The 25,397-nt window shown below is 35.3% G+C and overlaps 4 protein-coding genes and 1 long non-coding RNA gene across 6 annotated transcripts; 2 read left to right on the forward strand and 3 right to left on the reverse strand.

Annotated features, from left to right (window-relative positions):
* Window positions 1-3,230: 3,230 nt before the first annotated feature.
* Window positions 3,231-6,165, reverse strand: LOC105971426 (uncharacterized). Of its 2 annotated transcripts, none has more exons than XM_012996282.2 (2): window positions 4,331-6,165; window positions 3,231-3,534 (listed from the first exon to the last, which is right to left on the reverse strand). In XM_012996282.2, the coding sequence occupies exon 1, from the start codon at window positions 5,745-5,747 to the stop codon at window positions 4,344-4,346; it is 1,404 nt and encodes a 467-aa protein (XP_012851736.2). In that variant the 5' UTR covers window positions 5,748-6,165; the 3' UTR covers window positions 3,231-3,534; window positions 4,331-4,343. The 2 variants fall into 2 exon arrangements, with proteins under 2 accessions (XP_012851736.2, XP_012851735.2); XM_012996281.2 differs by having other exon boundaries at window positions 4,327-6,163.
* Window positions 6,166-7,753: 1,588 nt separating this feature from the next.
* Window positions 7,754-11,383, reverse strand: LOC148771827 (uncharacterized). Its single transcript, XM_088815247.1, has one exon. The coding sequence runs from the start codon at window positions 11,381-11,383 to the stop codon at window positions 7,754-7,756; it is 3,630 nt and encodes a 1,209-aa protein (XP_088671373.1).
* Window positions 11,384-17,627: 6,244 nt separating this feature from the next.
* Window positions 17,628-19,647, forward strand: LOC148771828 (uncharacterized). The gene is made up of 5 exons (XM_088815248.1): window positions 17,628-17,780; window positions 18,604-19,078; window positions 19,173-19,269; window positions 19,361-19,488; window positions 19,574-19,647. The coding sequence occupies exons 2-5, from the start codon at window positions 18,748-18,750 to the stop codon at window positions 19,645-19,647; spliced, it is 630 nt and encodes a 209-aa protein (XP_088671374.1). The 5' UTR covers window positions 17,628-17,780; window positions 18,604-18,747.
* A 757-nt stretch (window positions 19,648-20,404) lies between these two features.
* Window positions 20,405-21,082, forward strand: LOC148771829 (uncharacterized). Its single transcript, XR_016030539.1, has 3 exons — window positions 20,405-20,572; window positions 20,663-20,971; window positions 21,054-21,082. It is a non-coding gene; the product is annotated as an uncharacterized LOC148771829 (long non-coding RNA).
* A 1,206-nt stretch (window positions 21,083-22,288) lies between these two features.
* LOC105971429 (LIM domain-containing protein WLIM1) lies at window positions 22,289-24,668 on the reverse strand. Its single transcript, XM_012996284.2, has 5 exons — window positions 24,370-24,668; window positions 23,968-24,064; window positions 23,670-23,713; window positions 23,487-23,576; window positions 22,289-22,766 (listed from the first exon to the last, which is right to left on the reverse strand). Exons 1-5 carry the CDS (start codon window positions 24,502-24,504, stop codon window positions 22,560-22,562), a joined length of 573 nt encoding a protein of 190 aa, XP_012851738.2. The 5' UTR covers window positions 24,505-24,668; the 3' UTR covers window positions 22,289-22,559.
* Window positions 24,669-25,397: the final 729 nt, after the last annotated feature.

Below are 25,397 nucleotides of genomic sequence, written 5' to 3' on the forward strand. Positions count from 1 at the left end.
TCAACCGACGCACGCATTTATGCGTCCGACGATGATCATACGCTTCATTTCAAAATAAAACATTTAAAGTTGTGAATTTCAAATTCATAATAATAAATCCGATGCGTTTGTTTCGATGGATTCATATTACAATCGATTTCAAATTTGTGACTCAATTTTAGCTATTTTTGGCTAGTCATTGCAATATATACGGCTTGATATCCACTTTATAGAGTCATTCGAATGTGTTAGTCTTTCAAATTCTTTACTCAAATCAAAATCGTTCTCCATGGATGTGTACTTCAGTGAAATCTTGTCCCACATTCGAAGAATTCGATCGTATTATATCCTACGTACCATACACTTATATACCGTATTTTACATCTATACACATGTATATATACGTGTGATTACGTGAAAATTAAATATGAGAAATAACAGTAAAGTTCACTGAATGTAGCATAGAGTAGACTATACAATCAAAATACTAATATAATTTGATATTAACAAAAAAATTAAGATACAAACCAAAAATACCTAAGCAAAGTGATATTCATTACTTACAATTTTTGCAAGAGAAGCAAATCAAAGAAACATAATAAGTGCTCATATGTAGATTTCAATTTGAACATTTTATATTGGAAGTTTGGAACATTAATTAATATATAATTGGTAATTGCCTCAAAAAACAAATAGCAATAGATGTCAATAATGCAATAATGCAAATTGAATCTCAAAAAAGAAACATATGAGTGAACCTAACAAAAACACATGCACACACACACACACACAAGGGGGCTACATCATTCTCAGACTGGCAGCCAATTTGCATCCATACAAATACGAGTCTCTCTCTCTCTCTCTCTCTCTCTCTCTCTCTCTCTCTCTCTCTCTCTCTCTCTCTCTCTCTCTCTCTCTTTGTTATGCCTAAAAGGATACTATTATGAACCATAATTAATCAAACATACCACTTTTTATCAATATAATTGTTCAAATCAAGAGTAGTTTGTAGCAGTGGCGGATCCAGGATTTTTGCCAAGGGGGTTCGAAATTGTAGAGTAAAAAATTTAAATATCACTTTATAAAAATAGTGGACCAAAAATTTACAATTTAAAAATTTTAGGTGAATTGTGGAAATATTTAATGAGAAAAAAGGTGAAAAATGTTAAGATTTTATAAAAATAGTGGACAAGTGGACCAAAAATTTACAATTTAAAAATTTTAGGTGAATTGTGGAAATATTTAATGAGAAAAAAGGTGAAAATGTTAAGATTTTATAAAAATAGTGGACCAAAAATTTACAATGTAAAAATTTTAGGTGAATTGGGGAAATATTTAATGAGAAAAAAGGTGAAAATGTTAAGATTTTATAAAAATAGTGGACCAAAAATTTACAATGTAAAAATTTTAGGTGAATTGTGGAAATATTTAATGATAAAAAAGGTGAAAATGTTAAGATTTGGAAAAAAAAAAATCAAAATAGTGGAACAAAAAGGTGAAAAATGTTAAGATTTGGAAAAGAAATCAAAATGTTTGAGTGGAGCTCGAACCCGAGCCCTGTTAGTAAAGGGAGGCATATCTTTACCACCTCAACCACCTACTTTTTCTGTCAACATATGTATAATAGTAGTATTTATTTAAAATCAAGGGTGTGCAGCTGCACACCCTAGACCATAGCTAGATCCGCCACTGGTTTGTAGGGGTGTTCATTCAGTAATACCGTACTGGAATTTCGGTACTTTAAAAATTTTGACCGTATACTGAACAGAACTATTCGGTTCGGTATGTTTTCACCGAATTAATTCAATTTGTTCGTTTGGTACGTAAAACCGAAAATATATTTTAATATTTTAAAAATGTAAAAAAAAATGTATTTAAAGTAATCAATTCTTGAATTTGACATTCAAATTTCAATAATCGGTCCAAAAATAAAATAGGATTATCAATAGAGGCTAATTCGTAAATAACGGAAAAATTCATCAATCTTTAAAGTATTTTATGATTTGTTATAACCTTAAAGAATTTAAAAATGAAAAATAAAATTAAAATATTGTTAAATATTTCGGTATTCGTACGGTATACCGAGCATCAATACCATATGCCGTACCGAATACCGAAATTCCAAATATGTTTACGGAATTTTCGATTCAGTATTTAGCACGTATGGAATTTTAGATTCGGTTCGATTCAATCGGTTTACTGGTCGAGTGAACACCCCTTAGTAGTTTGTTGCATTTGCAGAGAGGAATATGATTTGAAACGTAAAACTTGGATCATAATAATCATACCATTTTGGCTTATTTTAAAAAGTTGCACATATGAGGTTTGAGAATGTAAGGGTCAAGTACAGCAAAAAAAAAAAAAAAAAAAAAAAAAAAAAAAAAAAGATCAAGAGAAACAATTGTATTTTTTACAGAAAAAAAAACAGGCACAAATTATTAGAATTCCAAAATATGGCCGAAATTAAAAGGTTTAGTAGTACATGAATCAAAAACTCAATCCAACATTGTCCATATCAAGGTTATTTATATGCTACATTCAGTGAAGGCTTTCGAGTGATTTTTTACCGTTGATCTACATACATCAATATGGTTATGTATTTGTGTTTCTGGGTATATGAATAGTAAATATCTACCCAATGTAGTATGGTATAAACTCTTTCATATGTTTGCGTGGTTGTAACATTTCTCAAAAATGTTAGTATTATTGTATTAGGATCTATGATTTTATAAATTCTACATCTGCTGAAATACACTATATAATTTTACATTACATACAATTACACACATATATACATATGGGTCGCGGGTGTGTACAAAAGCGCATAATTGATAAAGTTATAATTAATGAAGTTCACCAGATATAGGTTCGAATAAACCTAGTGTCTATCAACGGTTTCTAGATTTCTTATCCTATATATGTAGTCGTAAACATGTATATGTTCCGTACGTATACATATTAAACAATATTCCACCGTGTAACTATACTTGATTTCATAACATCAGCATTTCCAATGGAAAATCGGAACCTTTTTTTTTTCTGGAGAATCAAGAAGCTACTCTGTAAAAATATTTACTCGATGAACCATCTTACTCTCACCATAGATTTACGCACAATCACACGCATATACATTATGAAGATGTAGAGCATATACATATATACACGTATATCATTGAATATTACTCGGTGAACTTCATCGAGTATAGCATAGATTAATTAATGTAATCTGATCAATTGACAATTTAAGTATATCATCGAAATAAGTATCATGCAATTGATTAATTCGTCTTCCGTCATTTCAACTTCAAGTATTCAATCTATCGAAAATACTAATAAAAATCATAAATAGCCCGAGCAGAGAAAACATGGCAATAACCCCGAACGTACATTTCTGCCATTTAATTTCAAATTTAGAAGTATATTCTCAAAGTAAAAAAAAAAAAAAAAAAAAAAAAGCAATTTTTTTCAATGTTATACATCATCAATTACCGTACGGGACAAAAAACGGGCAGTTGGTGCTGTGGATTTCATTGCTCTGTCGATCTACCGAAATTCCTGAAAATAGACAGATGAAATTATAAACGATTCCTTTTTTTCAAAAAAATAAATAAAAAAGAAACGCTCAAGACATCGTTGATTGTTTGTTATTACGTCTAAACGGAATAGGTTATAAACCAATATATTCATCAAGCTATGTCCATTTATTTTGAAAATTCAGACAAAAATATACGAATAGGATCGAGAAATAGCCATTGGCAGCATCAACTAACTTTCCCTGTAATAACTAAATAAACATCAATTTTTCTCCGTCGCCAGCAATTATAGTTTGTAATTCTTCATTTTTAGTAAATTAGATACGCAACAAGATATTCGACAATAAATGCTCAAGTTCAACTAATCGATTGCGAGTTTTTTCGTAGTAATTCACATAATTTCTACCTTCAACAAATCGAGTTGTTTCGTTCAACCTAGTAACAAGTTCCCACAACTCGATATAAAAATACAAACTCTCTCGTACAGTTAAACCTCTATAAATTAATACAGTCGGGATCAGGGAAATTCTATTAATTTAGCAAATTATTAAATTATCGAGTTAATGATTTTAACACGTTTTCACCAAGTCGGGACCGGGAGAAACTATTCTTTAATCGAGGTTCTACTTTATATCCCATTTTCTTGATTGCAATCTTTCTACAATCAATCTATTGAATTAATACTCATTTTAAACATACGAAAGATTCAATACCAAGCATCGACAAAATATTGAAATAGCATTTGATAAAACCGAAATCAAACTCCAAATATTATTCGCCACTACGTAAAAAAGGAAAATAATCAGATGCTTACTTGCCGAACAAGCCACCTTAAGCAGCCGGTTTATCTTCTTTCTTCACCCACATCATAACACCACCCTCTCTCGGTTTCGGTTTCCAACGATCCCCATATCGACCAATTTCTCGGTTAATGTTCTCTTTCGACTTCCGATTTCTGTGATATTTAATACCCTTTTCGCCATTTTCCCTAACATCACTAATCGACTCCCCCTCCACATTAGGTTTACTCTCCTTCTCTTCAAAAACCGATTTCATTTCAGTCCCATTAACCCTAACTCTGTACTCGGTTCTGCTCTTATTACCCGAACGATCCCAATTATTGCTATGCCCGTTTCGCCTAACCCCTCGTCCGATATCCAATCCTTCCAAATCTTGAATCTCACTCATCACTTCATCTTTAGGCAAAATCGACACGTTTGCAATTTCCTCGACCCCTTTCACCTCACTCCTCACTGAATCTTTCGGCAAAATCGACACGTTGCTCTTATAACCGGAGCGAACCCGATTATTGCTATGCCCGTTTCGCCTAACCCCTCCTCCGATATCCAATCTTTCGAAACCCGGAATCTCACTACTCACTGCATCTTTCGAGAAAATCGGCACGTTCGCAATAATTTCCTCGACCACTTTCACCTCACTCCTCACTGAATCTTTCGGCAAAATCGACACGTTGCTCTTATAACCGGAGCGAACCCGATTATTGATATGCCCGTTTCGCCTAAACCCTCCTCCGATATCCAATCTTTCCGAACCCCGAATCTCACTCCTCACTGCATCTTTCGGCAAAATCGACACGTTCGCAGTTTCCTCGACCCCGTTCACCTCACTCCTCACTGCATCATTTGGCAAAATCGACACGTTGCTCTTATAACCGGAGCGAACCCGATTATGGCTACGCCCGTTTCGCGTAACCCCACCCCCGATATCCAATCTTTCGATCCCTTTCACCTCACTCCTCACTGCATCTTTCGGCAAAATCGACACATTCGCAATGATTTCCTTGACCCCTTCCACCTCATCACTCTTCGATTTTTCCTTTTCGATTTCATCAGATTTATTCTTCTTCTCGTAGCGTCCATTCTTTCTCTTATTCTTCTTCTTCCTCAAATTACTTCCGTCTCCATTTTCAGAACCGCCGATTGCAGCCTCTTTCCCCTTTCCCTTCGCTTGAATCGCGCCGCCCATCACCCGGCCGTCTTTTCCGACCACTCGCGGCGGCGCGTTTCCCGGAGACGCACCCCACGGTTTTCCGTGCCCGTTGTTTTTCGATCCGCTCCGATTTCGGATCTCGCTCTGGATTTCTTCAGCTTCTCTCTTCTGTTTTTCATCTTCCTGCTTGGATTTCAGCTTCTCCTGTTCTTGTTTCTGGATCCACCGCTCTTGGAGTTGGGCGAACGAAACGTAGTCTGCTGGAAGCGGTGGGTAAGCATCCATGGCAGCCGACCAAATCAAAGAGAAAAACAAAAAAATTCGAAGGAGCAAAAACCCAAAAATCCAACCTCAATTTTTTTAGGTTTCTCTCTCACACACAAGACACACACTGCTTGTGTGTGAGCGAGCGTGCAGTATGTATATACTGACGTGCGAGCAAAAAAGGGAAAAAATTTGCAGGAGGTTGGTGAAACCAGCTACTGTACGCACTGTATTTTGGATTGGTTAATTGGGCATAAATTGTTTGCGTATTTATGGCAGAGCCATGCAATCACAGCTTTTTGCCCTAACACCAATTGGGTAAACTCCATTAACGAAAGAAAGAAAGCACAAATTTAATTTTCAGCTTCAGGAAATTATTTATTTATTTATTATTTTGCTGATAATTTGGTAAATAGGTTTTGCCTTTTTCTACTAGGGTGTAGTCCTACCTGGATGCAAAATATAACAATTGTAGGATTCATTATACAAAATATATATATTGTTTTTACAATTTTAAATTAGGGATGCGATAAATGTCGTTTCAGTTTTAATTTTATCGTTTCGACTCGATAATGGGTAGAACTCAAAACATGTATTTCGTAGTTCTTTAAAGTATTTTTGGCTGTGTTTGGTAAGCTTTTGGGCTTCCATTTCCATTTTATTTTGGGGAAATATGTTTTGGGAGAAGAATTTGAAAATTAAATAAAGTTTGTTTGTGTTTTGGGAGGAGACAATTTGTACTGTAGCAAGTCAAATCATGTCTGAAAGGTGTTGAAAAAAGGTATTTTGGAAGAAGAATTTAAAAGATAAAGTGATTTGATTTTGTATTTTAGTGAAGACAATTTTCACTGTAGCGGTCAAATCATGTTTGTTAGAGAGAGAAATATTTGAATTTGTTTTGGGGAAAGTTTTTGAAAATAGTGTAGAAAGATAATTTTCATTTTGGGGAAAGTGTGGAAAGAATTTGAAAAGCTTAACAAACATAACCTTTGTAATCCAAGTTGAATCGCCGTGATTGGATGTCAGGTAAGGAAGATGTGCGTGAATTAATGAACATTGCCAACAATTTTGATGGTTTTAGTTATTTAAAATTCAAAATGTAACTGATTTATACGTTACTTTGTCGTCCGACATCTAATTTAGCGTATTAAAATTGGATTAGAAAGTTAACTCAAAGAACTACGGTTCATGTGTTTTTGAATTTTGCTTAAAACTAGATTAGAAAAAAGTCAAAAACATGTTTTAAGCGAAAACGGTATTCGTAAAGTTAAAACGACATTTAACATTTATGTTTACATTATGTGTCTTCACTATTAAAATAAAAATAAACAATAGGAGTTTTTAACATATTTAGTTGAAGAAATTAAAATAAATTTAAATATATTATGAAAATTGAAGCACACAATTAAAAGAGATGACATACTAGATAGATGGGCTCTGCTACTATTTATGGAATTTCTATTTGTGGTCATACGACTTTGGGGGTAGGGCTTGGTCTTCAAATTTTTATTTGTATAAGATTTTCTTATCTGATATTTCTTTTTTCCTATTTTATTTGTCAATTTGAACAGAAACACACGTATTAAAAAAACTAATAAATGTGCATGGATTATAGAAAAATCATAATAAATCAAATAAAAATTCATTTTTATTAATTGTTTCACCTAATTTTATTAATAGTGGTACTAGTAAGGGCAAATATGAGAAAAATACAATAAATGCTTCATTGGAAGTCCAAAGTGACAATTATTTTGAAATTAAAAAAAAAAATCTGAAGAAAGACAAGTAAGATGATAAGGAGGAAGTATTATATTTCAAATTTTTATACGGCCTTCGCCGTATGATGGCAATACTCGATTGCCAGCCTCCATAATTTTGTTATTGAACTTAATCTGCTAGAATTTATGCGAAAAAACAACCACTTAAAGTCATCGATCACAAAATTAGTATGAAATTCAATATTTAAATTATTTTTTATTTAAAGTATTTAATTCACATTCCCTTTTTTGATGGAAAACGGGAATTTATTATACGTGGGTCGCCAAAATGTTAGGAAGCAAAACGCCTTCCGAACCAAAAGAGAGATATTTCGTGGCAAGCAAGTGGGCCAAAACATTGCCCTTACGTCTAATAAATGAGAAAGTGCAACTCGAAAAAGAATTTAAAATATTGAAGCACTCGTCGAGATAAGCACCGTAAGAAGCATTTGACACCTCGCCGAGCTTGAGAGCGTTGATAACTTCCAAGCAATCACCTTCAAATATAACCGCCGACCATCCCTTGTCTACCGCAAATTTCATTGCCTCTAAGATTGCTCGAGCTTCGCACTCCTTCGGTGATGGAACGCCTGGAATTTTTTTGACAGCCCACGCGAGACATGAGCCGTTGTGATCTCTAGCCACTAATGAAACTGTATGGAACGACAAACCTGGAGGGAGAGCTGCGTCGGTGTCGGTATTAATTTTGATACACCCAGGGTCTGGTGCAGCCCACTCCGAAGAAAACCGGGGTCTGGATGATATGGTTCTTCGCGCCATGTGCTGTTGATAATTGGCCAGGAAAGCTGCACACCAATCAATGGAGACACCATCTGTGATTACATTCCCACCATGCAGCAAACAATTTCTCAAACCCCAACTTTTCCAAGCCACTACCATAGCCAATGTGAATTCTTCTATTGAAAGGGTATTGCGGAGCGATGAAAGCCAAGACCAAGAGGACATTCGTCGATCAAACGGAACAAGTGAGAATGGAGGGGCTGCCCATATATCGTTCAGCCCCCCACAAGAGATTGCATGTGTGAACGATTCTTCTGTGACTCCGCAACGGAAACACATAGGTGACGAGACCATTTTTCGTCGGAAGAGTTCCACACCTGTAGGGAGTGATTCCGAACATGCTCTCCAAACGAAGTTACGGATCTTAGGTGGTAGTTGGAGACGCCAAATGAAATTCCACTCTTGATGAGGATCGCCACTAGTTGAGCCCATATTCTGCCCGTTTCCTTTACACACGGTCTGAAGAGCGGTCGCCGCCTGGTAACACGAACGAACTGTGAACTTCCCATCCTTAGAGTGGTGCCAAACCCATCTATCCATCGATGTTCCGCTGCCGATTGGAATACTAAGAATTCGATTTCGATCAATTGGCCAAAACGTGTTATTCACAAGCGGTAGGTTCCAGGATCGAGAAGTGGAGTCAATTAAGTCCGCCACTCTATCCGGAAAAGCCGTATCCCGTGGCCGCGTAGAGAGGATTCTGAAGTTAGAACAATCGGGTATCCAAGGGTCTCCCCATATTGCTGTGGAGTTGCCATTCCCAATTCTTCGACGTATGCCCAGTGCAAACATGGGCCGAGCTTTGAGAAGACTTCGCCACGTAGCCGAAGGTCGATAGCCAAGCTCTGCTGTCATAACGTTCCCAGTAGGAAAGTACCGAGCTTTCATAATGCTAGCAAAGAGAGATTCTGGTTGCGTAAGAAGTTTCCAAACCTGTTTAGCGAGAATAGCTAAGTTAAATGTTTTAAGATCTCTGAAACCCGTACCACCTTTGTTTTTCGGCTTGCAAAGTTGGTCCCACGAGATCCACGCTCTCTTCTTCTTGTCGCTTGAGCTCCACCAAAATCGACGAATAACGGCCTCGAGATCATTGATTACACCAGACGGAATAGCAAAACAACTCATAATGTAGCTCGGAATGGCCTGAAGCACTGCTTTGACCATAATTTCTCTACCGGCCTGAGAAAGGGGCCGCTGGCCCCAACCTTTAATGCGCGACCATAGGCGATCTCGTAGGAAGCTAAAGATTTCTTTCCGAGATTTTCCGAGAGAAGCAGGCAAACCCAAGTACTTCTCGTGCCGATCCACAATCTGGAAGCCTAGAATTTGGTGAATGGAATCTTTCTTCTCCTCCAAAGTATTGGGGCTAAAGCTCATTGTAGATTTATCCATATTTATAACTTGCCCCGACACCCGGGCGTAAGTCTCCAAGATCCCTTGAAGTATCAGCGCATCCTCCTCGTCAGCTCTACAAAATAAGAGAGTATCGTCCGCGAAGCACAAGGTGGAAATCATCGGGGCTGCTGGTGCAATTTTCACCCCCCGAAGCCGACCATCATCGGTAGCCTGTTTCACCAGATCAATCAGAACCTCTGCACATAGTATAAAAATATATGGGGAGAGAGGGTCTCCCTGCCTTAGACCCCGGGAAGGGATTAATTTTCCAAATTGAGACCCATTGAACAAAAACGAATAAGAGACGGAGGTAACGCACAACATAATTAAATCAATGAAGGAAGGCGGAAAACCAAAACAAATAAGAACCTTTCTCAGAAATACCCACTCAATCCTATCGTAAGCTTTGCTAATATCCAATTTAATAGCCATAAAAGACTCTTTATTACTCGGCCTAGTTTTTATGAAATGATTCACCTCGTAGGAGACTAGGACATTATCAGTAATAAGACGGTGGGGAACAAACGCTGATTGATTGGGGGAGACGATATTATTTAGAATTTTCCTCATTCGGTTAGTAATGAGTTTGGAACCAATTTTGTAAATCACGTTACATAGGCTGATAGGTCTATACTCTGTAATTCTTTCCGGGGAGGCAGATTTAGGGATAAGAACAATAAAAGTGTAATTGAGTGCCTCGGGGAGTCGTTTGTTATTCAAGAAATCGAGAACACAAGCGATTACGCTAGAATCAATAATATGCCAAAAACGAGAAAAGAATAGAACCGGAAGCCCATCTGGTCCGGGAGATTTCAATGGGGCCATTTTGTGTATGGTGTGAGTTACCTCAGACTCCGAGAAAGGAATGGAGAGCACTTGTGCTGCAACTGAGGTCACCCGCGGCTGCATCCGATCCAATATCTCATCAATCTCTTCTTCATTCGGGTAAGTCGTCTGAAAAATGTGAGCAAAGTAATTACCAATAATCCCCTCGATTTGACTGTCTTGATCCTGCCAATTCCCCATCTCGTCCCTTAATTTGTCAACCCTATTCACTTTCTTTCTGGCCGATGCACGAACATGGAAAAAACGTGTGTTCCGATCCCCCTCTTGCATCCATTGTATTCGACTTCTTTGCTTCCAATATTCATCATTGTCGCCATACAATGCTTCTAATTGGCATTTGAGGCTAACGATCTCCTCTCTGATCTGGGCAGATTGAACACCCTCCGAAAGTTCCTGAATTTTGCGTTCCACTCGTTCAATCTCAATGTGAGGGGCTTGGCATGTGCTTTGACTCCATTGGATGAGGGCCGTGCGGCAACCGTGTGTTTTGTTGACCAGCCTGTCCACGGGGTCAGATCCCTCTTCCAAGTCCCAAGCTTGCCTGACCACCTCTTCACATTCCTCGCGACGAATCCACATAGATTCGAATCGGAAAGGTCTTCTCCGCCTCCGCCGCCTATAGGGTGTAGTGGCTTGAGGAGTAAGGAGAAGAGGGAGATGGTCCGAGTCTGCGAGATGTAGATGACGAACTCTTGCATTAGGGAATAGGTCTAACCAACCAATGTTGGCACATACGCGGTCCAACCTGCATCGGACCGTGTCCGGGAATTCTCTCCGATTGGACCAAGTATATGGATAGCCCTCAAATCCCAAATCCAGTAAGCCGCAGTCGTCAAGACATTCCCGAAAATTTTCCATCTGTCCAGGCGGCCTGTCAATGCCCCCCTATTTCTCAAAGTTTGCAATTATTTCATTGAAATCTCCTCCAACGATCCATGGTAGCTCAATTTGGCTGTGTAGCATGCGCAATAGGTCCCATGACTCTCTACGGCGACTCGGCTCGGGACGACCATAAAAACCCGTAAACCTCCACTGCGCTTCATTCTGTAACCCCGAGCAAATCACATCAATATGGTTCCTCGAGAAAGACTGCAAAGTGACATCAATATCCTTTCTCCATAGTAACGCTAACCCCCCCCCCCCCCCCCCCCCCCCCCCCGAAAAACCAACTCTGTCAACAGCAAATCCATGGTAATTCCACTGAAACTTCAACCTCTCTATCATACGAGATGTTGCTTTCGTTTCAGAAAGAAACACCAAGGGGGGGTGATTTTTGCGGAGCATGGCTCCAATTTCATGAACTGTCAGGGACCCCCCCAGCCCCTGGCAGTTCCAATAAAGACAACTCATTGGCCCCGGCAGGGCTGCCCCGCAGCCTCTGCCGATAGTGAAAGATCCTCGTCCCTAAGCGAAAGTTGAGCTTTTTTGGATGCTCGAACACCCTCAAGTGCCACAGGATCGTCAACCCTTTTCTTTTTGTTGTTGCCGCGAACTTTTATGAGCTTCCTTGGCTGAGTGGGATGACCTCCAGCTAGAACCACGGTTATATTGTTGGTGTACAATTGAGAATCATCCCAATTGCTGTCCCCAAAGTTTTCCTTCCCAATTCCCCGAGAAGTCCCTAGCCGACTTTCATGATACAGAGTTTGTTCCAATGACCCGTGATTGGAGGAGGAACCCGAAGCTTGTTCTACCCTAGATGGGGCAGCGATAGGTTGCAAAATTAAACCACTCTTTTTCTCCTGGCGAAAGTTCGACGCTTTGAGCCACGTACCGTATTGGAATTCAGAGCCAGGATCAACGAAGTTTGTTTCATAGCGGGATGGGCACCTAGCTTCAAGGTGTCCAATCCGTCCGCATAAAAAACAAAATGTGGGTAGTCTTTCATATGTAATAGAGACCCATATTTTCTCTCTGTTCGGATCTTGTATGAAAATCCCTCTTTTAAGTTTATGATTGACGTCGAGCATGAGTCTTATACGAACAAAATCACCATAATCATTTGGCTTTTGAGGGAACACTTCAAGCACTTGCCCTATTTTTCCTCCTAGTGTCGTCGCGACATCTCCAGATCTTAGTAATATGGGAATATTGTGGAGGTGGATCACGATGGGCATGAGATTAAGATCGAGCTTTTCCGGATCAGATCCTGGATAAAGTTCCATGAACACAACGGCATACTTGTCAATCATCCAGGGGTTTCCCTCAAAAGCATGTTTGAAGTCCAATTGGTGCTCAAAATTGAGGACAAACCAATTCGCAGCCACCGAGGTGAAGGTATATCCCTTGAGCGGTTGAAGAAGACGGATTATATTCAGCCTAATGGTGTGTGCGCTGATCTCTTTTGGGGCAATGACGCGGCCCACAACAGCAAAACCCGATTTTGGAACACTAGGACCCTTGAGCGCCACCGGGAATAAGATGCTCGTATTTTCCTCCTCTGTGAGGACAACCTTGGACGCTAGATTCTCAGTGATTTCCTCCATACCTTCGTGAGATGAGAGATGAGATATTGGGTGGATGTTGCTGGGTGTATCAGTCACAATGTGCAGATCTGAGGAAGGGTGGTTTGAGAAAAATACGTTAGAGACCCTAGCCGCCATTGGTAATAAAACATAAAAATTAAACCCTAGAAATAAAGACTAATAAACGACTATAAGAGAAATAAGCAAATAAAACGATGAGATCAATGAGGAATCAGAGATGCGGGATCTAAAGCCGAACAAGTAGTGATCGAGAAAGAAGAGAAAAACGAGAAACACCAGAAACACACACTCCGCCTCTCATAGGGAGAGAAAAAACCTCTCATGAAGAGAAAAAAACCTATTTAATTCACATTCCTACTCGGTGTTTTGAGCAAAAATACTAGTTAGAGTAGTTGATATGTGCTCGATCGTCAAAAGTTTAACTATTCATGTGTGCCAAATACTCCAACTCGATCCGCAACTCGGTCAGAATTAGGGTTTAAGCGAAATAAAAAATAGAAAAATCATTTATTGTAGCTATATGTTTTTAATGCAAATTTTAAAATCCCTTGAAAAATCGATAATAATAAATGTGTACTCTCAAAATGGAAAAGAACAAAAATCAAATCAGAAATTTATTTAACATATTTATATCTATTTTTAATATTTATTTGACCATGTAGTACTTATTTAATTTTTATGCTCCTTAATAAAGAAAGATGGTCAAATGTTTCAAATATTCACACTCCATCTGCATGCCAAAATTGTAAATAAATGAATATCAAAGGGGTAGATTAAACATTTGCTATTAGAAACCATAAGAGATTATGTGTTTATTTTGATACTATAGCGGCTTAAGTGCAAAATGGTAAATTTACAATGGGGCTAAGTGCAAAATGGTAAAATTACAATGGGGCTAAGTGCTATTTAGCCTTCTTTGTTTAAACATTGTTAAATATTTCTCTTGCCCCTTCAAAAAGTGATTTGCCAAAAAAGCTGACAAGAAAGCTGCAATTAGTTATAAACTTAAAATTGTATTTTGCATAGAAAAATAAGATTATTTTTAATTGCAATGCTTACTTTTATGAGCTAATAGATGTGACATTTCTTTCTATTAGATCTAATTGATGCTTTTCATATTTGTTCTTTTTTCTGTTGAAGGAAATTAAATTATTTGAGTATCTATAAACAAAGAGGAGGGAGGAAAATGCAGCCACATCAATCACTGTATAGAGGGCAAAACTTTTCAATGACTAGAAAGTATTTTGTCCTCGTTTTATTATTGGCATGTGAATTTTATTTGAAAGTATTGTTTTCTAAATGTTACGTCCAATTAACTTTATTGGATTATATTTCACAAGTTTTATAGATGCTAGGTGATAAGTGTTCGTTTGCACGATTTTTACTTATCGAATCTTCGAATTTTAGACTTTATTTGTATATATTATGTTTTTATTGTTTTAGTTTTAGGTAAAGAAAAACTATTTTTACCGATTAAAAGCGATTTGAAATTTAAACTGATTTTCAAGAAAAAGGTAGCCAAGAAGACCACCTAGATCACGATCCACACCTTCGTGATCGCGATTTGGGGGTTCATTTCAGAAAGCAAAAATTAGCAAGAACCCCCCATTTAGGAAATATAGTTAAGGAAACACCTCCTCCTAAAAATAATTAGAGAAAACCCTTTAGCTAATATTCCACCTAAATGATATTTTCATAATTCAAAAACTACCCTTATTTGATTATAACTATTTTAACCCTAGTTATATATATCATACCTTTTGTTTTTCTTCTCTCTCTTTACTCTCTCTCTCTCTGGTCAGACTTTATCCGATTTTGGGCCTACGGTTCTCTACTTTGCCCCTCCGATTTTCATAGTTCACCCCAATTTTTGGATAATGTAGAATTTTCCACTGATTTCTTTCTCAATTTCGATTAATTCTTTCAGATCTGTTTCTCAGTGGGTTTTTGCGATTTGATTCCGGCGATTGTCATGGTTAATTATGTTTCTCGTTTCAATTGTTGGTTTGTAGTAGATACTGATTGTTCTTCGTTTAGATTTTGTGAAGATTTCTTCTTCGTCACCGCAGGTTATGGAATTTTAATTTGATTTTGCTGCCTATTTTTGGATAAGGCGGTGATCATGAAGAAAATTGGGTTTGAGTGACATTGTTTTGGTGGTTTTGCTTAGGTTGATGGTGCAAGTTGTAATTTACTTTATTTGTCATTAAAAACTATCAGAATATGGAAGTGTGGTGGTGATAGTATGGTGTGGCGGCGGCGTGGTGACGACGATGAGTAGATCTAGTGTTTTTTTTGTAGATCATGCGAAGGACGCGCGCAGATAGAGAAATTCGCGCAGGCTAGACCCTTAATCGGCTATGTGTTTTTTCGATAGTCGATTAAGTTAATCGACTATGCTCTGGTAGTCGATTAAAGTGTTAATCAACTGTTTTGGTAGTCAATTAATGTTACTTGATTTCATTCTTTAATTCATTTTTGGATTTTTGTGTATTGATTATAAATCAATTATAATTTATGTATATTATTTGTTATGTAAAAATAGTGTCGATATTCGTTTTACATAGTTGTATTTTTCTTTTGTTTTTAGTAGTCAGTTTTTTAATCGACTATGCTTATATCTCATAGTCGATTAATATACATGATAGAGAAAGAAAAAAAAAGAGTTGAAAAACGGCATTTTAGGAATGAACACGAAGAATTTCTTGTTTCAATTTAAGAAAATATAGTTCGGTTTGTGGATACGGCCTTTTGAGGACTTGCATTAATTAATAGCAGTTTTTGAACGAAGACGTCGGATCTATGGGTATACTCTAACTATACTGAAGATAAGCATAGGATATTTTAGCATCTAGATTAGCGAATAGGAATTTGGCATTAAATATCATATTTGTAGATTGTCTTTAATAGTACATCAATATTTTTTCCCCAAAAGCCTTTTGCTAATCAAAATTTTCTCATTAGATATGTCATTTGTTACATTTTTTTTATGGGGAAATTTGCCAGACACCTCTTATTTTGGACTTACATAGGTAGAGATTCTAATTGCTAGATGAATATAGGCATCGGTCCTTTGACCCAAAAAAATAATATAAAAATAATAAAATAATTAGTATATAGATATAAACACCCTCAGTTAATAAGAAAACAAATCTCATATATCATCTATCTCCAATCTCACATTTCTCTCATCATATATTTAATCCATCATATCTCTCTCTCTCTCTCTCTCTCTCTCTCTCTCTCTCTCTCTCTCTCTCTCTCTCTCTCTCTCTCTCTCTCTCTCTCTCTCTCTCTCTCTCTCTCTCTCTCTCTCTCTCTCTCTCTCTCTCTTCTATGTTCTTTTTTTCTTTTCTTTTTTTTTTTTCTTTTTGTATGAAGAAATACTGAAGGGAAAGAAAAAACATGGATGTTTTTAGATTATGAGATGATTTCTTGGTGGAAGAATTAAAGAGGACAACAAACATTCCCTCCCTCTCCTAAAAAAAATTCAGAAATCCAAAATTCTAGCCAAAATTAGCATTGTGTCTCTCGTGTATAGAACATTCTCATCATTTGTTGTTAGCAATTTTCGTTTGCGGGTTGGTTTAACTTCGTTTGTTGTTTGAAGAATTGTGTTTGGTGTTGAGATTCGATTCCTCTGGTTTACAATTTGCAAGGTATGTCTTAAGTTACATTTTACAAACACTTTGTTTAATGTTTTTGATGTTTGCAACGTGTTCCATAAACAATTTTTTGTTGGTGATTTTAATGATGATGAATTTTTTTTTAGTTTGCTGTTTGCATTTGACGAAGTTATATGTAGTTTATTGCTTGCAATTCAATAATGCAAATTTTGGAAAAAAAATTCAGTTTGCTGTTTGCATTTACGAAATAATAGATATTTCGTTGTTTGCAATTCAATAATACAAAATCTAACGGAGTCATCGGTAGCGTTTTTAGAGTATGAGTTTGTAAAATAAATTGTATATATTTTTTATGAATTAATTTAATTTTTTAGTTAATATTTGGAAGAGAGATTTTTTGGAATTTGTTATGATAGAGAAATTTTTTGGGATTTGACTTTATTTTAACTAAGGTGTTTTTGTCACAATAAATATTATTAATTTATTAAAACATAGACATTTTAACTTGTATCTACACACATAAATTATAATATAACGGACCTATAGCAAATTGGCCCTATCTATATATATATATATATATATATATATATATATATATATATATATATATATATATATATATATATATATATATATATATATATATATATATATATATAAAGACAATCCCTTGCCTCATCTTCTGACACGTGGCAACTTAGGGTTTCTAACCCTAGGGCAAGTTTTATAATTTTTACTATTTTTTGGTGTAAAAATAAAAAAACCCATATTTCATCTCCCCTAAAATTTATCGGCCGTTTTTCATCATCATCTCTAATTTTCCTCTAAATTTTTATCCCGTTAATTTCTCTTTCAATACCCACTCTCTCAACTGCAGAAACCGCCGATTGAAATCAGTTTTCCCATCGATTTAATAACTTCTAATCTCCAATTTCATGTCTCATCTCTATATCAACACAAATTCTCACACAAATCTTTCAACGTAACAATTATTACTTCCCACAAAATTGAAGCTCTTACTTTCCACAAAATTGAAGCTCTAAAATCCGCCGGCCAAAAGTTCAACAAAAATCGTCGGGGAGTCGGATTGAAGGACCCTTTGCTGCCAACGAGAGCCACTGCCAACCGTGGTTGAAATTTCAAGTAAGAAATTTTTATTCGACATTTTTTATATAATCTGCATAAGAACCAAATTTAAGCAAAAACATAGGCATAAAGATTGGACCCATTTATTTTAAATTATTAACAGTAATAATTGGGTACACGTGAATTATTACCCCCTCCTTGAATGTTTGGCCTAACAAAGAGCCTCCATCCATGCATTTTCGCTTTTCTGAAGCATGTGTTGTTTGTTTGTTTTTTTTTTTTTTCAATTTTTATGGTTTTATGATTCAAGAGAAAGGGTCGTTAAAAGGTGAAGATGTTTTTTCGTTTTCTTTAGTCGACGTCTGTGCGTTGGGCCTATATATATTATTTGAATTTATCTCCGAGTCCTACATTTTACAAATGTTCATTCATAAGTAGTTTAACAATTGCTAATTTTTACTTTAAAAAAAAAACTAAATTAAAAATTGAGTGTGGCTAAATTAATCACGTGATTAATTAGAAAAAGTTCAGTGTTGCACTTTGAAAAGTCAAGCCCCTCTGGGTGCATAAATTAAATTTTATGAACACCTAAGTACAAAATAGCACATGCATTAAATTAAATTTGACGAGTTATAAACTGATAGGTCCTAATTAATTAATTAATTAGTTAATTAATTAATAGGAGCAGGGGCTTATGCATGGCAAACCCAGCAATTCATTTGTACTGCACGTTGTCATATAATTGATGCCATTTTTTTGTGCAAACTGTTCGAAGTTACCAAATTAAAAGTTGTTCCGTACTATATAAAAATATCTTATAAAAATAATATCAATCTGAAAGGAGCACGTACACTGATTTTCTATTCCATGTATCATGCAGATATGGCGCCGCAAGTAACATGTTTCAATGATATTACACCAAACCGCTTTAACTGGAAAGTGGTGCCTCGGGTCATTCGACTTTGGAAAGTTCCTAGGAAGATCGACCAAACTATTATTAATAGTATTGATATGATCTTAGTCGATGGGCAGGTCATTATTTATTTACAAAATTTATTTCTCTTATGGCTATTTAAATTATGTTTATTGGCTTATTGATATTCATGCGTCTATAAAAAAGACTCAGGTGAACAATTTTTATAATATTGTAAAAGAAGGTAATACTTATGTCTTCCAGAATATTTTGGTAGTTCCGAACTATGGGAAGTACAGAGCTACTCGCAATGCTCAGAAGATCATATTTATAAAAACTACTCAGGTAACTAATTGCAAAGCCGAGAATATTCCAGGCGTCACTTATGACTTTACGAATTTTCTTGACATCATTAATGACGGGGATGACACATGGCTTATTGGTAAAATATTTTTAAAATATTAAAATATGTGTTTTCTTAAATTATTATACAAACATTGCAATATTTTTTACGCATATACTTTTTTTTCTTTCAGATGTTATTGGACATGTTATAGAAAGAGATGAAGTAAAAGATATTAACAAAAGTGGACACAGCCACAAGATACTAGAGATCACTCTTCAAGACTTATCGTGAGTATTTTTAGATTATATACAGTAAATTCAATTGATGTTGAATGGTTTCGTATTTATGATCTTCTAATTTATTACATGTGGTTCTCAGAGAGAACCAAATAAAATGCACTCTATGGGACCAATACGCCGATCAAATGTCTTTGCATATTAATAATCAAAACTCAGCTGACCCAATCATCATTATCCTGGAGATGTGTCTGGTCAAAAATTTTAATGGTAATTCCTATATTTAGTTACATTTAAATATTGCATTAAAGTTTCACTTCATTTTATTAATTCAGATATTTATTTTATTTTGTAGGTCAGAATAGTATTTCTAATGCTTTCCACAACTCAAGATTGTTGATAAATGAAAACTCCAAGGAACATAGCTAGGGCGTACAGAGAAAAGTTAGTTCGTTTAAAACTACTATTTTTTAGTAATTCTTACTGAAGCATTTTATAATGTACAATGCAATTTGTTCTTCACTATTTGTACGTATATACAGACTCATTAGGCAAGATGGCATATTTACACAATCAATCAGTGTGTCATCAAATCATCGATCGATGGGGATTGCAGATGATTTGTTGCTAACGAAGCAAATGACGATAAATAATTTGAGAGATTGCACTACTGTAAGTAAATTATTTCTCCTCGACTTATTTTCAAATTTGACAAAACTAATTGCAAATTATATTTTTAGGAACGCACTGTTGTTGTACTTGTCAAGGTAATTGATATCGATCCTGATACCAAATGGTGGTATGATGCTTGTCCTAAATGTTTCAGAAAGGTAGAGCAAACAAGTACACAATTTTGTTACCCAAAATGTCCTAAGGATGTTGATCCAATCCCACGGTAATTTTAATAAATGAACTGATTTTTTTTACGTATTTATTATAGTATTATTATTATAATTTATTTTATATATATTATTTATAGAAAAACTCAGTTTGTCAACACTTGAACAATTTAAAATAGGTGCAAGTATTACTCTTAGTAGCAAAAAGTCTTCCATAATTCATTATTTTTTTTCCAAATTGTCGGAAGAAAATAATTAAAATATTTTCTATAATTCATTATTTTTTTCCAAAATGGGCTAAGGATGTTGATCCAATCCCACGGTAATTTAATTTTCCATAATCGGAGTTGCCCTATAACTATAAGTATGGTGTTTCACAAGTTCATACATACATGTATAGGCTTCAAGTACTGGTATTTGACACTACTGGATCCACTAAGTTTGTCATGTTTGATAAATTCATTTGCAAAATCGTGGGCAAATCAGCAACCGAACTTATTGGTGACGTGCATAAGGTAATATAAAAACCACTTTCGTATGGAATGCTGAATTACTTCTATTTATATTTAATTTTCAAAAAATCCTTGATCATTGCTTTTTGGTAGGATAATTTGACCGATACAATTCCTAAAGAATTTGATGCCATCATCAACAAACAATTTATGTTCAAGGTTGAAATCAGTGCGATGAACATATCAAAAAGTTGGTCAGTTTATACTGTAAAAACAATGACGGGTGATCACGAACTTATTCGACAGTTTCGTGTTATGCATTCTATGGAGGTATAAGTCCACAAATATAGTTTATGTGTTGCATCATAAAATTATATTAATTTTTGTTAACTACAGGAATTTGTTGATGAGGATGAACACTCATCCGACAACAATGCTCAACAGCAAGGCGACAATTTGGATGTAAGAGTTGTTTATAACACAACTATTATTTTCATTTATACACAAGTTAATGAAATCTACCTTCCTCCAATAATATTTGTAGGATTTTGTCGAACCCGATGATGAGACGACTCCAATCAGTATGTAAGAATTATTTATAACACAACAATTATTTCTATCATTTATACACATATCAATAACATATATCCTCCTTTAATAAATTTTGTAGGATTTCACCGATTCTCATGATAAGGCGACACCAATCATTAAATTGCGTGGTAAAGGATTTGGTGTAGAAGTTGCGTCTTCTAATTTATCCAATGATGAAACTACAAAAATGTCAACTACCAAGTCATATAAGAGGATCAAAACAGAAAAACCATGACATAATGGTCTACCACATTATTATATTGTTGGCGGCAATACAATAACATTAACTATTGTGGTGTTTTCATTTTAAGAACACCTTTCTCTAGGTGTATGTTTCAAGATTTTTATTTATATGGTCGCTATGTTAATTTTAATTATGTTGTTTTTCTACATTTTCAGTTTTTAGTTTCAACTTATTTAAGACTTGCAGCAGGTGGTTGCTGTATACTTTGCATTATAAATTTCTAATATCATTGAAAAATGTTCATCTTATTTGTTTTAACGATCACTACCAACATTCACTCCATATATATATATTTACAATAAAAAAACCATATTTTTTTCTAAATTTGTTAGAATTATTTTTTCTCTATGTATTCAATTATGTGTTACAATATGACAAAACAATTATCATAATATTCACCGTGCATCACACGGGCGTATTACTAGTTTTTATATAAAATTACTTGTAATAAAATATTTTAAACAAACGGTTTATGAAAGTTTCAAATCAAAATTCTTCCTCAACTCCAGGAGAAAAAGGTAATAGAAAATTCACGAAATATTTGCAATTTGTGGTTAAAATGCAATGTGAGAAGAAACGGCTACTACCTGACCCGAATTCCTCCAAGAATTTTGCAGGACGATGAGAAATGCGAGGTGGATTTCGTTGCTGGGAAGGTATGTTTAACTTTTAATTATTTTACCAGCTTGTGAATTTTTTTTTGGATCATGGTATAAGAAAGCAAGTTGCACATTTAGACTGGAATTAATGGCGGAATTTCTTTCAAAGCTTAGGGCTTGATTTTCAAAATTAGGTAGTGCTGTAATATCAAGTTATCAGTCTTAAGTTTTTGGAGTGCCTTTTAGGTGTTTGTTTAAATGCCTGTGTGAATTAAGGGCTGAACCAAAAGAACAGTGCTATATCTAATCGATGTTTGTGATTCTGCATTGCAAATTGAAGCATTCTTTTGTCGCAATCGAAATGCCAAACGAAAAAACTGGATTACAGTCCATCACATTTACATCCATTTTTCAACATCCCAAGTTTTTATGGCCCGAAAAAAAAAAAAATAATCAATCACAAATCCAGCACACGAAAAAAAATAAAAAAAATAAAAAATCGGAACTCGAGAATTTCCAATATTGATGTGGATAAAGCAAAACACTTCGAATACCGCATCCATATAATATAATATACGCATTTAATATTGAAAAGGAACCGTGATTGTGCGTGCAGCTACACCACCACGTGTGCGACGGAATCCTTTTCGTGGTGATCCCCCTCGAGCTGGCTCAAGTTTCCCTTCTCCTTGATTAGTTGAATGTGGTGGTGTTTGCAGTAAAGCCGACCCTCGTGTGCAATGTAATTCGAAGGGCTAATTACACACCCTCCATGGCTGCATTTGAAACAGTTCTTGTGGTACGATGTTCCGTTCACTGACACCTGTCCATAATTTTTTTATTTTTTTTCGTGTATGATTATTATTGTGTTTAACTCGTTAAGGTATAGAATTTATCATCAGTCGAGTGTGTAAATAAGAGTTTAGTCTTACACCGAATTTCTAAAAAACTCGTCGTGTTATAAATATTAGCAAAAAGGGTAAATTACAACCACCCATGAGGTGTGGTCAAATTACGAAAACCCCCTCTTGTTTGGATAATTTCAACCACCCCCTCAACTCCTCAAATTTAGGGGAATTTTCGAGATTATATGGAATATTATCACTTTTGTACCCGTTTTATCCCATTCGAACTCTACATTTTGAAGCAAGATGATCATAATATGTGTTTTTTGGCTTGTATATATCAGATTGCAGTGCATCAGAAACTGTATTTTTACACAAAACGAGTACAAACTATAGCACATTCCACGAAATCTAGATGATTATGTTGAATTTGACACCATAAGGGCGGAGGTGTAAGAAAAAAACATAGTTGAGGGGGTAGATGTAATTATCCAAACAAGAGGGGTTTTGTTGTAAATTGACCATACCTCAGGGGGGTGTTTGTAATTTACCCTAGCAAAAAAATCTCCCTACTGTGCTTTTATTTTTAGCACACAACCCCCTAAGTCCTAGATTCGGTAAATGCAGGGGTGTTAAATGCAATAAACCCGTGTAAATAGTGATGAGAAATGGATTTAAATTAGTGGTGTTCGTCTTACCTTTTCAGTTGGATAGACGGTATTCTTACAGGCCAGGCATTTGTCTCTTGTTCCAGCAAACATATTCGAAACTTTATTGGCATTTGGTTTCTGCATAAAAGATCGATCGACCGACTTAAACGATGATGAAAATATGGAATGGCAGATTCAAGATTTTTATTAAATACATAATAGTTTTCTTACCTCAATGTTTGCGGGTTTGTCCGATTTCACTACTTTAGGTGTCCCTGATAAGATTCATAAGCCAGTATTTAGTTAAACCTCTATAAATTAATACAGTCGGGACTAGTAGCAAAATTTTATTAATTTAGCGAAATATTAAATTATCGAGCTGATAATTTAGATTATTTTTATCGAGTTGGGACCGGATGAAATTATTATTTTAACGAGGTTATTAATTTATCGAGGTTCTACGTCTGTATACACACACACACACATATATGTATGTATGTATGCAGTTTCGTCTTTGATTTTAATTTACCTTCGAAGCTTTTGTCCAAGCTGCCAGTTCTTTTGAAGAGCTGATCGAAGTGTGGCCTACAATACAGAACTCCCTCGAAAGAATTGTAGTTCCCTAACTGTAATTATAACCGCATAAACACCGTTAGCATAATACATACAAAATTCTATTACATATGTAATTGTTTTATTAGGATTCATTATTCGACTTAGATCAAATCAGAACACAGATCAACTGAAGCAAACTCTTAGATCAGATGTTTCCAGATAATTCAAGATTATGAATTATTAATTAGGTTATGAAATTTTTTTTGTTGGGATCTTGAAGTACGAAATTTTGCAGATCTGTCGAAAAACATTTAAAACATTATAAAAAAAACAAAAAAAATATTTAATAATGTAAGAATTTGAACAGAGAGAGAACCTTGAGAGTGCCCTTGCAATGGTGGCATCTGAAACAAGCTTTGTGGAAGATTCTGTTGTCTGCAGTCAACTTGTCAACTAGGTATACAGTCTTTTCACATGCCATGCATTTTTGGGTTGTTCCTGCAAATGCCATGGCTCTCTATCTATTATCACACTAAATCTCCTTCTTGCAGTATTAAAGAACAAAAGAATACTTCTTGATTCACTGTGTGTGTGTGTGTTTTTTGTTTGCAGAAGACAGGGTTGATCTGGAGAGAGAAATATATATATAGGACCAGCCAGTTGTAATTTTATTACAGGGGATTTGGTATTTTTTGGTCCCACTTCTCTTATAAGATACCAACTACCTTTTTTTTTCTCTAGATTTTTCTCCACCCTCATCTTTGTTTTTAAGTTGTATAGTTTCATGAATTTACAAGTTTTAGATTTCAGATTTGTCTTGGTTTTACTGAATTACATTCTCAATAGGTGTATTTTACAATTTTTTTTTTTTTTTTTATTTTTTTTATATAACAAAATGTCCAATTTTCGTCTGACTAATTTTGGGAGCAAACGACTTTTTTACGATGTTGAAACTAGGGGTGTAAATGAGCTGAGCCGGCTTGACAAAAGCTCGAACTCGAACTTGAATTTTTCGAGCTCGAACCTTCTGACGAGTTGAGCCCGAGCTCATTCTTAGTTGTTTGTGAGATCGCGAGGCGGCTCCCGAGTTTTTTTAATATAATTAATATAAAATAAATAATAAATTCATAAAAGTAATTAAGAAAAAAATTACAGGTCATATTTTATGTTGAAATTTTTATTATAATTTATAATAATAAATTCTAATAATGTTAATAAAAAAATACAAAATGGCTCAGGCTCGAGCTCGTCAAAATGGATTCGAGATCAAGCTCGAGCTCGCCAAAACAGCCAAGCTCGGCTCGTTTACACCCCTAGTTGAAACAAAACTAAAAGGGTTGTTGTAAGTTTGGGAACACAGAGACTGTTAAACATTCTAATAGGTCTAAGCTGTACGATTATTAA

The sequence above is a fragment of the Erythranthe guttata genome, chromosome 3 (genome assembly GCF_056151865.1).
Source record: "Erythranthe guttata isolate IM_541 chromosome 3, IM_541, whole genome shotgun sequence".
NCBI lineage: Eukaryota > Viridiplantae > Streptophyta > Magnoliopsida > Lamiales > Phrymaceae > Erythranthe > Erythranthe guttata.

Coding starts and splice junctions, on each gene's coding strand:
- LOC105971426 (XM_012996282.2), bottom strand. CDS start 5,747: ATGGATGCTTACCCACCGCTTCCAGCAGACTACGTTTCGTTCGCCCAA.
- LOC148771827 (XM_088815247.1), bottom strand. CDS start 11,383: ATGGAAAATTTTCGGGAATGTCTTGACGACTGCGGCTTACTGGATTTG.
- LOC148771828 (XM_088815248.1), top strand. CDS start 18,748: ATGGGCAGGTCATTATTTATTTACAAAATTTATTTCTCTTATGGCTAT. Junction 19,270..19,360: donor ATCACTCTTCAAGACTTATC/GTGAGTATTTTT, acceptor TGTGGTTCTCAG/AGAGAACCAAATAAAATGCA. Junction 19,489..19,573: donor TCTGGTCAAAAATTTTAATG/GTAATTCCTATA, acceptor TTTATTTTGTAG/GTCAGAATAGTATTTCTAAT.
- LOC105971429 (XM_012996284.2), bottom strand. CDS start 24,504: ATGGCATTTGCAGGAACAACCCAAAAATGCATGGCATGTGAAAAGACT. Junction 23,714..23,967: donor CTTGGACAAAAGCTTCGAAG/GTAAATTAAAAT, acceptor GAATCTTATCAG/GGACACCTAAAGTAGTGAAA. Junction 22,767..23,486: donor CCGTCTATCCAACTGAAAAG/GTAAGACGAACA, acceptor AATTATGGACAG/GTGTCAGTGAACGGAACATC.